Source organism: Gallus gallus, chromosome 1, assembly GCF_016699485.2.
Source record: "Gallus gallus isolate bGalGal1 chromosome 1, bGalGal1.mat.broiler.GRCg7b, whole genome shotgun sequence".
NCBI classification, from domain to species: Eukaryota; Metazoa; Chordata; class Aves; order Galliformes; family Phasianidae; genus Gallus; species Gallus gallus.
Genome location: NC_052532.1, coordinates 70,448,922 through 70,465,292, shown reverse-complemented (window position 1 = coordinate 70,465,292; position 16,371 = coordinate 70,448,922). Strand labels below are relative to the sequence as shown.

Here is a 16,371-nt window from a genome sequence, read left to right as displayed (position 1 = left end):
ATACTGTCTGCTCAACCAATCCATACATCAACAGCTTACCCTATCTTAGGGGAGAAAGTGTCAAAAGCCTTATTAAAGTCTAGGCAGACAATATCCACTGCTGTCCCCTCATCTACCAGGCAAGTCTGTTATTTGTGGAGAGTTATCAGGTTGGTCAAACATGATGAACCTGGCAAGTCTGCGCTGACTATTCCTGATGACTTCATTGTCATCTATATACTTTGGAATGGCTTCCAAGATTAGTTGCTCAATCGTTTTCCCTGGGCTTGAGGTGCAGATGATGTGCCTGTAGTTTTGTGGGTCCTCATCTTTGAACCTTTTGGAAGATTAGAGTGACATTTGTTCTCCTTGCGTTCTTGGGCATTTCTCCCAGTAACCATGACCGTTCAAAGGTTATTGAGAGTGGTCTTGCAGTGACATCAGCCAGTTCCCTCAGCATTTGTGGATGCACCCTCTCGGGGCTCCCAGGTTTCTTCTGCATGTCCAGATGGCTTTAGCATTCCTCAACCTTTTCTTTTTCTAACAGCAGTACATCTTTTCTTGCTCCAGCCTGCTCTTCTGGTCGCGTTCCTGAAGGTCTGTCTAGATTGTAAAGACTGAGGTGAGGGAGGTCTTCTCCATATCCTGTGTCACCAAGTCGCACACAGCATTCAGCTGCATTTTCCCTCCCCTTACTTTTGTCATCTGTGCAATGGCAGAAGCCTGTCTTTTGACATCCCTGGCAAGATTCAATTCCATTTGTACTTCATCTTCTGTAACGACATGTCTACATGCTCGTCCAGTGCCTCTTCTCCTGCCAGATTATCCATTCCTGCTTCCATCATGTGTATGCTTCCTTTTTCTTAATTTTATTTTTTTTTAATTTTTTTTTTCTTTTTGCCAGTAACGACTTGTTCTTGCATGGCATTTTTGCTTGACTTACTGCTTGTTGGTATGGGCCACTCTTGAGGGAGAGATCTTTGAATATAAACTAGCATTCTTGGGCCACTCTTCCATTCAGAGCCTTGTCCCTTGGGACTCTTCCAAACAGATCCTTGAAGAGACCAGTATATGCTTTGTAGAAGTTCAGCATCATGATCTTGCTTTTTGTCCTACTCTGTTTGCTCAGGTTTCTGAGTTCCCCTATCTCAATCTTGATAATTGCAGCCACGGTTGCCTTCTGTCTGCAGGTCACCAATGAACCTCTCCTTGTTGGTGAGTATGAAGTCCTGCAGAACTCCTCTCAGGCTTCTCATGCTGCATGTCTTAGTGTATGCACACTTTGTGTACAGTAAGAGACATTTTGTAAGTTCCAGGACTGGTGTTGCACATGGAACATGAAAAACAGATGTTTCTAGTCTTGTAGCTGTTGATACCTCTTCTGTTGATTTGTGCATCTTCTTTCCACACCACTGAGATTTGGATATGGTTTGCTATTACAACATTAATTTTAAATGGTGCATATTTGCTTTAAAGGTCAAGCCCATCAACGAGAGGTTAAGAGAGATAAAAGGAGCTAAAATGATTGTGGATGTTGTGCAAACTCCATTTGCTCCATTGAAAAGAGTGATTCAGTTTGTGAGTGGGAATGGCTTGGTCTGTGACACAGTTAAAGAAGCAAGACAAATAGCATTTGAGGGACCAGTGAGATTGAAGGTAAGAAGATGAATGTAGTTGCATATGTTATGTATTTGGTGCCATTTAAATAATATTTCTATAAGGATTCCATAAACTACTGGACAAAAACACAAAAATGATACTGTGCTGTTTAACCTGCTCTACATAAGCCACCAGGTATTTAACGTGCTTACATTTTCCTCCTTATGGTACATATAAATGATTTCCTGGGAAAAGGAATTAAATTAGAAAAGATTATGTTAGTGTCCAGACATATTTCTTGACATGGTCCTCTACTGGTGAAAGGAAGGATGAGGAAAAAAGAATAATCACGTTCTTAAAACTGACTAATTTAAAAAATAAAAACATTATCTTGCTAGCTTTTCCATGAAGAAGTGCTTTCAAAAGTTGTTTTAATAATTTCTATCTTTTAGACAGTCACAGATGTAGACTGTAAATGGACGAGGCAGCTTCTTTCTCCTTTCATGCCATTTTTTCTTTTTAGCCCTAGCTCTATTTCTGTCGTCGTCTGCAGAGCACTTTTATGCACTTACTGAACCTTTTGAAGATCTTGGTTGAAATAGCTCTAAGTTGAAGTTGAATGTGAAGTCATGTTTTCTTGAAATTAAGTTCACTCCCCCCAGACTCCATTTTCAGTACTAAAATTTACGTTTTCTTTTTACAAATGAGCTGTTTGTTTTTTCAGCTGCCTAGATTTCCTCCTCTCCATTATCACCTTGCTTATTTTGCTTTTCTGACCTGGCTATAACCTTCATTGCCAGTGTACACAAATCCCTCATTAATTTCCTAAACACCAGGAAATGATAGCGTTTCATTCCCCTTTTGATCTGTTGTAATAATACCAAAATGTGACTTGTGCCAAGAAACAGCAGGCTTTTTTGTGGCTTAGTGTATTTCACGTTAACAGATTTTTGAAAAGGGTAGAAGTACAGAGTCCCAACTAACACGCATTTGTCACTTGCTTAACCACCGTATTTTGGTGCTCTATTTCATGGGATGTTTTGGCTGGTTTGTATAAAGAAAACTTTTAATTTTTACTTGCAGACGGTGGCACTTGATGGAACATTATTTCTGAAATCTGGAGTGATTTCTGGAGGATCTAGTGATTTAAGAGTTAAAGCTAGATGTTGGGATGATAAAGAGATAAATAGAATGAAAGAAAGAAGAGATGCATTGATTACCGAGCTGAAGGTAAGCCTCTTAAAAAGCACTTAACTGCAAAAGGCAGGAAGTTGCATTTACTTCAACTTAGCTGTGGAAGAGATGAGGATCAGTCTCAAAACTTCTGGAAGCAGCAAAGAGGAGACAGCACTTGTATACTCTTTTAATTTTTAGTAAGGTACTGTAGGTCCCTGTCTTTGGCTCATGGGTTGGTTCATCTATCACAAAGATGGTGAACTAGTCAAACATAGTTAATACACGGTTCTCCAAGGGAAAGGAACTGTGTTCCTGAAGACTTGTAGCAAAAACGTCAATACATTCTGCCCACATGAAAATATTTGCACAGACCAAAACCTGTCAATATAAAATTTGCCGTACCTCTAGTAATCTCAGACTGCTTGAGGAGAGAGTAGGAATTTGTATGTGTATGCTTTGTTTTGACAAATAAATGTGTGCAGAATGACTATTGAATGTGACCAATGCTATCAGCGTTTTCCTTCAACATGGCCTTCCTCATTTAGGTTAGCTTAAATAGTGCATGAAATTTGAAAAACAAGGAGTTTCCAAATAAGTAATGCTTTGCTTTATATGTTTTTTCTCTGTTCCCACTCTTAATATTTTTCTAGGACTTAATGAAGATCAAACGCAAGGAGGCTGATTTGAAACAGTTGCAAGCTCAATGCCATGGAACTCAGACACGACTTAAATATTCACAGAGTGAATTAGATCTTATTAAAAAGAAACATCTTCCTAATGTCTATATGGTGTAGTACTAAGACTTTATAATCTTCATGCTTAATCATTGCGTTTTTATTTTACCTAAGCTGTAATTACCAGTGAAGTAAATACAAATTCCTTATAGAGGCTTTTTACTTTGTTTTGTTTTACATACAGCAGTTATGACTAAAGAATTACTAAAACTATTTTTGTTTTAGTTAAAAAAAACAATAGAAATGAACTTTTTTGAAGTTAGTTCTAAAATTAATTTGAATTTCTGCTAAGTTTGGTCTATCATTTAATAATCTTCAAACCTCTAACTCAAACTGCGCTTTTAAATGATGCTTGTAATTTGTTTTACTATTTACTAAGACTGTAACTATTGCAAGTGAATCAGCAATTTGTGGGTAAATAGCATTCAGTACTTTTAATTGGAAAAACAGTTAATCTGTTTCAGAAATGTATTAGTTTCTTGAAAGCTGACCATCTCGTTAAGAAAAGTTACTATTTTTTTCCCTTCTATCTAGGAAAAGTCAAAGCTGGAAAGTGAACTAGTAAATACTGAGTCTCAGCATGATATGATAAAGGAAGGAGTAGTACAAAGAAAATTAAAAATAGAAGAATTTCAGAAGCAGATTAATGAGGTAGGTCCTTCTGTCCTATTCAGGACAGGAACAGGCTGCCCAGAGAAGTTGTGGATGCCCCATCACAGGTGGCCTTCAAGGTCAGCATGGATGAGGCTCTGGGCAGTTTTGTCTGGTGCCATTGCTGCTCTGTCCCTTCTGAGAAGGAAAAAACACGTCATTCCCTACTTCTTTTTGGAATCTACCTTTCTCATTACTTTTGCCAAACACTGGGGCATCTGGTAGAGACTGCTGAAGAGCGATGCTGCAGTTTTAACAGAAAATTCAAAGCCCTGCTCCTAGATAGTTAGGTAAATGTAGATCTGTAGACCATTTATCACTACTGTCTGGAGTTATTTGAGGTGTACAGTAATTCAGGCTGATGAGAGGGTCAGAAGCAAGGAACTTTCTTGAATTAATATATGAGTGAAATTTTGTATGTGAACAGAAACAAAAAGTACTATGCGTTGTCTTTCTTGCTTGTGGTACAGACATGGGGGAGAGCAGATGTGAGTCATCTGCAGGCATTGAGAAAGTCATTAGTGTTTTGGCCATAAGAATTCCATACCCAGGTAATTTTGCTTGTATTGTGGGGAAACAAAAAACAGCAAAATAAGAAAGGCTGGCCATCAGTTTACTAAGAATAATATGACTTGGATATAGCATTTGATCTCAGGTTAAACAAGCCTACAGACCAGCTAAAACAATGTATACAAACTTGGGTTTTACCCTGTGAAGTTGTCTTACGTTTTGTTCAGTCCATTGCCTTTATTGCTAACTGTACACTGTATAGTTAGGAAATCAGACATTCTGTTGCTTTTTTTTTTTTAATTTTAATTCTTTTGCTGTGGCTCTGTTGTAAATGAGATGTAGCAATTAATATTTATGGATCACTTGAAAGGATTAAAATGAACGGAGCTACATCAAGAAGCCTAATGTAGCTCATTAGTGTCTTCTCTACTATTTAACTTTCTCTTCTTTAGGTGAGTGGGAACCACAGACAAAACTAGAGAGGCTGGTTATACTGTAATAATTTTAATGGTCTTTATAATGACCAGGTGATGGCAGGAAGAGTTTAGATGGAAGTTACATTTTGCAGATCATACACTTTGTATTTGGCATTTGTGCTGAGGCTCTTATTTGAAAATGTCCAGTACAGATTCTTTTTCCTTACTGAGCTTGTTTCTTTCAAAAGCCTGGCCTGTAACATGAGGTGATCATCTAAGCGTTTTACTTCTGTGATTTGCAAAATAGTATAAACATTTCTTTGCTCCTTTTCCATTTATTCAAAGGCTGAAGATGCCGTTTTCCAGGAATTCTGTGAAGAAATTGGCATTGAAAATATACGTGTGTATGAACAAGAACACGTGAGAAGACAAGAAGAGATTGATAAGAGAAGGTGGTATTTGTAATTAAGATGTAAAAACAGTGTAGCGAGTGAGATTGGGCACACTACTAGATGAGTAGCTCAGTCGTACCATAAAAACTCAAAAAAAAAAAAAAAAAGGAAAATGTTATATTACCATTGCAATAATTAGTTGCACAGCTGTGTTTTGGATTTATTAGACAGTACAGCCAGTGGAATTTTTGCAACAAACTTGAAGATAAAATGTATTATTTCAGTTGTACTCTTGTATAAAAATAAAGTAAATAGTAGTTTTCTTAAATTCACATGAGAAGTGGCAGTTCAGGATGATATGAAGGCTTACTCGTGGTCATAAATCTTAGAGGAGGACTGAATGTAAGATGCCCTGATTTGGTACAGAAAGGTACTACTAGGGAAAATGGCATCTTAATTTTCTCACAGACAACCTTCAGCTGGTATTCCACTCAGAGAAATGTGTGTCACAGTATCACAAATGTGTATCTTAAAAGAATAAGTACATTAAAATGAATAGTCTGCTTGTTGCATGGGTATTTCCAGGCAGATGATAGTGCATTTCCTGACATTCTATAGAACATGACACTTTTTTTTTTTTTTTTTGGTGCCTTAACTCACTATCACTGATCCTGTAACTCTATGCTAGAATGCCTTCTTACTGTCAGTGCTCTCAGACATAGGATTTGAATTTTCTGTGGTCCTTTGCGTAGCCAGGAGTTGGGCTCAAGGAGCCTTGTGGGTCCCTTCCAATTCAGGTTATTCTATGATACCTTGGTCTAAAGAGCCTGGCTGTTGGCAGCCTTATTGCATGAAAAACAAATGGAATATTATCCAGGAGATGAAAGCTGAGAGGCAGAAAGTAACACCTGAGTGGAAATCTTTGTATAAACAGCCTCTTAGTTTTACCTCACTCTTTTCTTACAGTAGAATGTGACGAAGTTTATACCATTGTACCCCTAGAAACAAATACAGGTCTTAATTAAGAGAGAGAGAATGTGACTGACAGAGGCCTAAAAAGGTTGGTTAATTGCTGCCTCCCAGCTGAGTTAGGTTCCTTGTAATATTCAGATAAATACATATGTCTGCTGATAAGGCTTACTCCTAAGGCTGAGCAGGAAGTGCAGTCATTGGATAAATACACAGCTTGTGCTCTGCTCGTATTTTTATCCCTTAGAAATGTATCCTGTATACTGAGAACAGAAACCTTTAGTGTTATATTTGGTATTGAATTTGGCCACTTTGTATCTTTAATAAGTAGTTGAAGAATTTCTGTGTTGAAGAATTTCTACAGTATTTTTGTAAGTTCCAGTATATCCATAGGATTTGGTATAGTGGTATCAATGATCAAAATATATGTAAATTCCTGTGATCTAGTAGAAAAAAAAAATATGTATAGAGAGGGAGTAGAAGTTGAAAATCTATCTTCTAATAATATCAGGTTATGGTTACTAGCCTGCTAGTGTTGGCTTGAAATACTGTTGTTTGACTAGATTGGAGTTTGAAAATCAGAAGACGCGACTAAGTGTTCAGCTGGAATATAATCGTGAGCATCTACAGAAACTAACAGATGCAGTCAGCAAGTTAAGGGATACCATTCATAAAGATGAATCTGAGATTGCAGGACTACAGAAGGTAACTAATATATATGTGTATAGAAAATAGCGGGGTCTGAAAGGAAGGAGTGCATTCAGTCACACATCGATAATTCTGTAGAGTAATCCTAGTGCTTAATTCAGTGTTGATGTTGTAAGTATAGAAAAATGTGGTGCATGTCATTCTTTTAAACTCAGAATAACTGCTGTGTAAGGATACTTAATAATGACTAAAAACAAACTTAGTAAAATTGGGATCACTGTATGTACAGAGTTGTGTTCAGTGTGTATAAAAAGGCAGCATGTGACTACAGATAAAGCTGTGTGTAACTGGGACTCTTTAGAAGATTTTATGTGAAGCAGTAAATAACGTGTGCTTTCGTTTTTAAGGTGCTGCATAAATACTAGTAGGCATAAAATAACCAAGTATGAAAACTAAATACAGATTTTTAATTGAAGTAATATGCAGGGACTCTTTCTTCATAGTGTTTTTGCTGTTGTTTTTTAATTCAGCAAGATCCTGTTGACTGTGGAATAGAAATACACATTCATAATTAATTTTCATAGTTTTTATTTTGGATGTTAAATTAACTGTGCTTATGGTGCACTAGAAAGTGATGAAGAAAAGATGTGCTGCAGTGCTTTGTTTGAAAAGTAAAACTGCTCCAAAGAGGGCAAAGAAGCCACATGCATCCTTTGACATCTGTATTCTAGTAGCATATAAAGAAACAAGTGCTTAGTAATTATGAAGATATGTATATCTGATTCTGAGAAAAAACAACAGTCTGACTCAGGTCTGCACAAAAACACATTTGACTTGATTCCTATTGTAATTCTTTTGAAATACAACTTAGAGCGAGTTCTGATGTTTTTGTCCTGAAGAAGGATTGTGTGTATTAAATTCTGAAGGTATTTTGTTCTTACTGTAACAGCAATAGATCTTAATTAAATTTCCATAATGGTGATGTCATAAGGACCATGCCTTCATGCATGTAGTGTTAGGTTTACTGTATTTTTACGCCTCAGTTTCAGCAATTTAGCAATGGTATGATTTACATGGGGGAAAACTCCCGTAAAGTCCCTCCACTTGTATTTTGTTCTTTGCAGAGATTCCAGCAGCCTCCCAAAAATGTTCCCATCTGCTGTACTTGTACAAAATATTTAACATCATAACCTGAAATCATGTACAAAGTATTGTTCAATAAGGATAAATCTTAAGGTAACCTGCAGAGAACAACAAAATTCCAGGTTGGATGTGGCTCTGGGAAGCCTGGTCTAGTGGTTGGCAACCCTGCACATAGCGGGGGGTTGAAACTTGATGATCATTGTGGTCCTTTTCAACCCAGGCCATTCTATGATTCTATGAATAACTGAGGAAAAGAGAGTAGGCTACAGACTGTAGGAGTTCTAGGATCCCTGCCTTGTTTGATGGTGTTACAGTCTGGTGCAGTCACAAATCTGAAGCTGGCCATGCCTATGCATAAAAAACAACTGGATCTACTAACATGTAATATGAGCCTTTTTCCCAGTGCTCTTCAGACTTTATGCTACAGCACATTTGAAAGTATTGTAACAGGTTTAAATTTCAACTCTCTATGTAACTATTTGTATGTTAAAGGTCTTTTGTTAAAAGGTTAAAATCAATCTTTCTCAAAACAAAAATTAAATATTAATATTTCTATGCAGGATGAGGAAAAGCATCTAAAAAGGGTGAACGAAATTGAAGAGGAGGAGCAGCATCTTAAAGATAGATTAAGTGCTCAGAAATCTGAGATTATGAAAACCCAAAGTGAAGCAGATGAGTTGAGAAAAACGCTTTTAACTCTTAATAGGTACATTATTGTACTCTTGGGAAAAATGATTCATGTAATAATGTTTAGAAGAGTTCTAGTGATGAGATGTTTGAATTTCTCATGTTCTGTTGTCTTGTGAAAAATCAGCAGAGACATGGTAACTTGCTTTTACAGTGTGCATTAGTTAAAAAGAGCTTCTAATGTGGTACTTGGTTCTCAAAAGTCATTTCAATGAGAATATTTCATGAGACCACTCTGTAATAAGATATGCTGTTCTATATAGTTTATCTGTTTAGTTCTTGTGATTTCTAATAAATATGTATTGATTTCTAATAAGTACATACTAGCTTACAACTTGATTTCAGAGGAGCATGTTGAAAGTGGAGTAATGGTAAAAGATGCTTGATTACAGCTTGAAAGGCATCAAAACTCCATATATGTTAAGCGGAGCAGAACAGAACATGGTTATTAATTGTTATAGTTGGATGCTATAGTGTGAACTTGGAATATGTTGGGATTATATCCCTGCTTCTAGCACTTGCATTATAATAGAGTGTAGAGTTAGTACATAACAACAGAGCTTTAGTTGGCATGTTAGAATAGTGCATGGTTCCCATGTCCATCTCAGTGATTTCAGGGCATGAAGGGAGTGAAAAAAACTAGTGCTATTTTCATTATATTTTAATGAAGAGTACAGAGATAATAGTTTTTGATGCTGTATGACTATAGATATTATTGGCAGTGATGCTGCTACTCTGCAGTGGTTTTGTGCATTTTGTGTACGTAGGGAGGCTGCAAAATTACAAAAGGAAGCTGCAGCTATAGAAGCTTCTCTGGAAGATAAGAGATTAAGAAGACATAATATGCTTCTAGAATGCAAGGTGCAGGACTTGAAAATACGTCTCCTGTTTGGATCGTTGGATGACATCAGTGAAGTAGAGGTACTTCATATAACTAAAGATAGATGCCATGGAGGAGACATTATTTAGCCTTGAATTTAATAATATTCTTTTCCTTACAGGGCTGGTTGTCTTAAATAATAATGATAAATGAATTGGTTTTGTGTGATCAAGCCTCATCCATTCAAAAGAAGGATTTTGTTTATTCTTGAAGACAGAGATGTTGTTTGCAAGTGTTTTTGCATGTGCTTATGATGTATTCCCACTCAATATGTAAAATCATTGTGGTACAAAATGGCATGAAGGAGTATTCCACATACATATGTATAAGAGGGCACAGGGGGATCAAGTCAATCATAAACAAATACGGCATGTGTGTGGGTTGAGATAATATGTGGTTAATTACCCATGCATAATATAAATACGGCCTAAAATCCCTTTGACTTCAGTATATGTAGATATTCACAGAAATAGAAAAAGGCTAAAATGGAAATTATTCCTGCTATCAGGGGATTGAATGTTACTATTTTTCTCAGTCTTCCCTCTTTCAGCAACAGTATCTTTTGTGTGGAGAAATTATTCTTTGTCCCCTCTTCTGAAAGAAAAGAAGTTATTTATTTTGAAGGATTTGTGCCTACAGAGTTGGAAGGAATCTTGTTGAACCCACTCCTTAGAAAAGTGCTTTCATTGGAGGATAGGTCTAAATAGGTATGAGTTTGTAGGCAGCTCTGCTATCGGTTTATGAATAAGGAAGAAAAAAATCAAGGAAGTTGGCAATAAGAATAACAGATTTGATTCCTAGGTAATAGTACTGAAAAGACAGAAATATTTGGTCCTGGGAAGCTTGGTAGGAAAAGGACTGATGATGACACACAACATGGCATGTGCTTCATTTAAAGACAAGTAGCTCTTTGAAATCCAGGCTTACAGTGTCCAAAAGATACTCTGCTTATGTCAAACAATTGAACAACAAACAAGAAATTGAAGCTACTCATTTTTCTCAAGCCAGCTGAATAAATGATGCACCTTGACTTACACACTTCAGAGCCTTTCCTTGAAAGAAGAATGAATTACCACAGAAAAGTAAATTATTTACCAACAGGAGAGAACGGTATACTTCCAGTATGCGCATTATTCTATATTTCAGATAAGTTACTGTTGCTTTCATATTAGCTTTGAACTGAAATTGGCAGATGGTTTTTATCTTCATATAAAAGGTGCATTTATTTTCTTAGAATCATAGGATCTTAACTGTTAGCTCCATTTTGGACAGGGGTCAAGTAAAGGAAAAAGTTTACCTCATAACCTGTTACCACTTTCTCTTCTGTCCTTTCATTGTATTGTTTAAATGATTAAGAAGATTTGTCTTTCTGAACTGGAATGTCCATTTTGCCTATAGCTAGGAACTGAAACAGAAGACACTCAGACTACAGGTATCTATGAAAGAGAAGAGGCAATTAAAATAGACTACAGTAGCCTACCTAAAGACCTGAAGGTAATCTCATTTTAAATAAACACAGATTGAGTTTATTTTTATTTAAAATATTTCATTTCTTGAAATTATTTATTTATTCCTCACCCTAGCCTACAAATGGAACATTTTAAACCGGTAAGCTGAAATGTTTGTGTGTTTATTTTGGTTTTGCAATTGTACATGACACAAATATATGAAGTTAAATAGGTCAGATATCTTTTCTGTTACGTTTAACTAAAAATTTAGCTAAACCATAAGAAGAGCATGGAAATACTGTAAATATAATTCTTTTTTTTTTTTTTTTCTCCATTCCTTCTTTACCTTCTGCCTTTAAGTTCTACCACAAAAGGTTGTAACACAAAACACTAGAAACTAGGGATTATCTGCTGGAAGTGGTGGGAGGAAACTGTATCATTTTCTTTCCCATTTTATTTTCAGAAAAGAGTCTTAGAACTCTTGTGATTCCATGAGAGTCATGTTTTCTTGGCGCATTTGTATGTGTGTAAATATTTCCTTTTAACCATCATAGCTAAAATGAATTACTGATGTTAGGTACAGAGCAAGGAGGAATTTAAACTTGTCTCAAAAAAAGTCTTCAGTATACCACAATGAAATGTTTTCTTCACAAATCAAGGAATGAAGACAGCTGAGCTTCCTCCTGTGTTGTAACTTTTGATGGATATCTAGGCTGAAGAGACTTTTGTATTGTCAAAGGACTTGTAAAATAATGCTTAGGACCTAGTACATTGATTCTGTGCACTAAGACCCTGGATAGGGAGTATCAGACGTTGGGGGTTTTTTTAGTTTTGTTTCTAGATAGAACTATCAGATGAGTGGAGTACTTATCCAGAAACCATGACTGCATGACTGCTTGTTTTACACATTGAAATGTCTAGGCCTAAAAGCAAATTTCATGATCACAGTTTTGTTTTGTTTTCTTTTGTTGTTGTTTATCTCTTTAGGACCTAGAGTCTGATAAAGAGATAGAGGCTCATCTGAACCAGATGCAGCAGGAAATAAAATCTAAAGAGAGTATCTTAATGAAGACAGCTGTTCCAAACCTGAGAGCAGTAGAGAAGTTACAGATAGCTCGGAACAAATTCCAGGAATCAATGGAAGGTAACACTGAGTCTTTCTTATTATTTCTTCAATAATTCTTTAGTTTATTAATTCTTTAATTTCATTAATTCTTTAATTAATGGCCTTGAAAGTTCTTGCCCTAATTAAAATTCCTTTTTGTGGGGTTGGTCCTGTTGTTTTTGCTGCTTTCAGGTATTAAGTTATTTCTTGGGCATAAGTGTTTATCCTCAGTTGTCTTTTAAATATATGTAAACAATTTATTAACATATACTCTGCAGTATTTTATTGAAACCCAATTTAAATGATTATCAAAGAATCACTTCATAGAAGTAATTTCTTGGCCAAATGACGTTGTGAAATATTTTCTTAAAATGACTGACCTTAACTGTAAAATTCTTTTAATTTTTCTCAGGCATAAGCATCACTGTAAAATTACCCATGTCCTCAAAGAGCATTGCAGACATTGAAATACTACTAAATTGAAGGAGTTCTGAATCTCTAACCAATAAATGCTTGTGCTGCTTAGTTAAGGCCACACCATCTAGAGAATTTCTATTAAAAAGAAAAGCTATGTTGCTTCAGAGCAGTGTGGCATAGAGCATACTGAATATATGTAACTTTCTCATTTCAAAGGCCATCAATTAAAATCTGGGAGGAAACTCATAATGTTGATGTGCTGTCTGTTTGTGTGTTAGAATTTTCTGTAGTATTTCCTTGATGCTTGTTGTGGGACACAGTAGTATTTCTTCTGTGTTTTCTTAGAGACTTATTATGGAATAATTTTAATTTTTTTTCATAGCTTTTGAGGCCAGCAGAAAGGAGGCCAGAATATCCAAGCAAGAATTTGAAGAGGTGAAAAAAAGGAGATATGAACTTTTTAGCCAGTGCTTTGAGCATGCGTCCATAGTTATTGATCAGGTCTACAAGAAACTTTGCAGAAACAGTAGTGCTCAGGTGTGTTATGTTCTCTGGTACTTGGCTTAAAATGCCTCCATGAGGCTCTGTTATGCAGAATAAGAAAACTTATTAGTATTTTTAGTTTCCTTTAAACAGCTTCAAATCTGAAGCAGAAATCTACACAAATAATAATGAGCTCATAATTTTAAAGTAAGAGGAAGAATAAATAATATGCTACACCATGCTTGACATCAGAAAGAGATATATGATCTGAAGTGTTATAATGACAAGTAATTAAAAACACTTAATCATTACTATAGATAATTTCAAGAATCATTTATTAGTATTTCAGTGTTGGTATTTTGTATGAGGTTTTGAGGCTTCTTATACACCTCTCAAACATCTTTTTTAAAAAGACAGACTTAATATGTTGGTACCTTTTAAGGACCCTGTATAAAAAACTGTGTCAGAACTATTCCAATTTTTGTTAGAGTTTCAGTGTTAGTGATGAAAGTAAAGAGGAAACTCCCAAATGCTGTAATCACATCAGATTTAGTAGGTGGTTGAATGTTTAAAGTTCACGTTTAAAGCCCTGTTTTCCTTAAACTTCAGATTTTGTGTTGTCCCTCAGTCATATTCAGTGAACACTTCAGGTATCTTTAAATATACCCTTTCTGCTCCTAGGCTGGATTAGATAATAAAGTAACTCTTCCTTCACAATTACTGGGTCCATACCTGCTATCCTAGACTAAACAGTAGGCCGGTCTTGACTTTGCATCACTACAACTACCAGTATTTTTCAGATGTAATGCCAGAAATAAGCTGTTGTGTGCTTTCTTCCTGAGCTCTGTGATATGACTGGACAAGAAATTATCCTGTGATTAGCTGAAAGGCTAAAACCGCCTACTAGATAGTAACATAGCAACTGAAGGAAACAAGACTGATTGTATGCTAAATAATCATCTTTGATGATTGCTCTGGTTAGCTAAGGAAAGGATTAAGTGAGTTTTCACCATGAGGAAAGGTAGGCTAGGCTGCAGCTTGAACTCTTTAAGCAATAGTAACCATTTTAACATGAGAAATTCTTAAGATTAAAATCAATATTATTGATAAATTAATAAAATTTATCAAGAATGCTTTACAGTCCAGTCAAAAAAAAACCAAAAACCTGAAGTTTTGATTGATACAATTAGTGAACATTTATATATTGACTGTATTGCTCAGTAAAATTTGTTTAATCTGCACACTGTGTTTGCTGTGCTTCAAAAGAAACTACTGCCTAAGAAACTGTACACATATACAGGTTTGCTACTGGCTTCTCCACCAGTTCTCTTCCATTACTTTTCTGTAGAGAAAGAAAAGCCATTCCTTTCATAATGATGACCAAGGAATGTATGAGTAATATGCAAGGATGTGCAAGATTATTTTTGCTAGCTTTGCTACGTTTGCTGTGTCCACACCTGTGAAAAAAAATCCACCTGAGGTATTTGCAGTGGCATTGAACTTAAAGTTGCTATGCAAGATACTTGATATGTATGCAGCCTGAATAGCAATGAAAGGCATTTTCTTATTGGAGAAAAAGAGGAAAACATGCATTACTTCCAAAAAAAAACCCAAAAAGACCAAAAAACAAAAAAAAAAAGGTGCTGCAAAGACTGTCTTATTTGTCTGACTGTTTATCACAGAAGTTGCTTTAAATCAGTGCAAATGTAGCATTTTGGGTTTTTTCTTCCACTACATCTATGATCTGACAGGAGCTGTTTTAAATTACTTTCAACTAGAAATTTTTATTTTACCTGTATCCATTTGTGCAGAGAGGAGAAGTCTGTGTTATGATTGTCTCTTCTGTCTAATGGGAAAAATAAACCACATACCACCAAGTTAATTCATCATATTTTTTAATTGTTTCGTAAAGTAGACATAGGAGTTGGCATACAAAGTATAGAGAAAGTCTGCCTTTGTTAAAGTCTCTGCATGAAATGCAAAAGTGACAAAAAACCAAATTTTTAAAATGACCCATTCACAAAAAAAGTGTACTTTCTGAAGTATCTTCAAAGCATAAAGAAAACTGGCCTTGCAGTCTGCGGTTCTCTCTAAACAATATTAAAAATAATTATTGTAAAAGGTTGATAAAATCCAGCTTATTTTATACTTGAAAGTTTGTAAATAAAGAATATGTGAATATCTGTTTCCAAAATGGTTTTGTTAATTAGCCTCCTTCATCATTCATCAGGAGAAATATTCACTGGGAAGTTTAATAGTGTTAATCTTCAGAATCAATGAAAAGGTTCATCCTACAAGTGAAGCTGATTTACCAGCTTCAAACATAGCTCGGTCAGTATTTCAGTCTAAAAAATACACAATTTTACAACAATTTTATAATAGTCATTATTAATATTGAAATGTATGCATTTCCAGGCATTCCTTAGTCCTGAGAATCCTGAGGAGCCTTATCTGGAAGGCATAGGCTTTAATTGTGTGGCACCTGGAAAGCGCTTTATGCCAATGGACAGTTTGTCAGGAGGAGAAAAAACTGTGGCTGCTCTGGCTCTGATATTTGCTGTACACAGGTAAAAAAAACTTTGGTATTATACAATTATTTGGCTGCATAAGTGATAGGAAGAATGCATACTTAAACGTTAAAAATTTGCTTGTACACTATCCTAATATTTACGAAAATCTTTCTTTCTTTACCTGTCATGACTCATTATCAGAATAATTTTCTCGTAGTATGACTCAAAGTAATTATAACACATATCAATATTTTTCCATCTAAATGCAAAATTTTCTTCTACAGTTTTCGGCCTGCACCATTTTTTATTTTAGATGAGATAGATGCTGCCCTGGATAACACAAACATTGATAAAGTAAGTTGGTCTCTCTTATCTTGTCTTTTTAATCCACACATAATGGTCTCTTTTGCAGGAGGATGGCAACTTTTCATTAGATGTTGTAGGGATAGAGAGATTGCTCACACTGTCTTAACCTGTTCGAAAATAACATTGTGTTTAGAACAGAAATAATGATCATACATGAGATGTTTTGACTTAGGCTGGGTTCTAATTCATAAATCTAACAATGTCTTTTTATCAGTCTTCAGTCTGTGAATTTGAGAAAACAGATCAAGTCTGTAGCAA

General features: G+C 35.6%; 1 protein-coding gene across 1 annotated transcript in view; it reads left to right on the top strand.

Moving 5' to 3' along the window:
- The window catches only part of SMC1B (structural maintenance of chromosomes 1B), a 37,261-nt gene that overhangs the window by 16,675 nt on the left and 4,215 nt on the right, over positions 1–16,371 (top strand). The window contains exons 11-23 of the mRNA XM_416467.8: positions 1,456–1,635; positions 2,662–2,808; positions 3,405–3,542; positions 4,023–4,139; positions 5,411–5,517; positions 6,990–7,131; positions 8,778–8,923; positions 9,672–9,825; positions 11,183–11,278; positions 12,220–12,376; positions 13,137–13,291; positions 15,653–15,804; positions 16,032–16,101. Coding sequence (XP_416467.2) covers positions 1,456–1,635; positions 2,662–2,808; positions 3,405–3,542; positions 4,023–4,139; positions 5,411–5,517; positions 6,990–7,131; positions 8,778–8,923; positions 9,672–9,825; positions 11,183–11,278; positions 12,220–12,376; positions 13,137–13,291; positions 15,653–15,804; positions 16,032–16,101 — 1,761 coding nt within the window. The remainder of the gene's footprint in view (positions 1–1,455; positions 1,636–2,661; positions 2,809–3,404; positions 3,543–4,022; positions 4,140–5,410; positions 5,518–6,989; positions 7,132–8,777; positions 8,924–9,671; positions 9,826–11,182; positions 11,279–12,219; positions 12,377–13,136; positions 13,292–15,652; positions 15,805–16,031; positions 16,102–16,371) is intronic.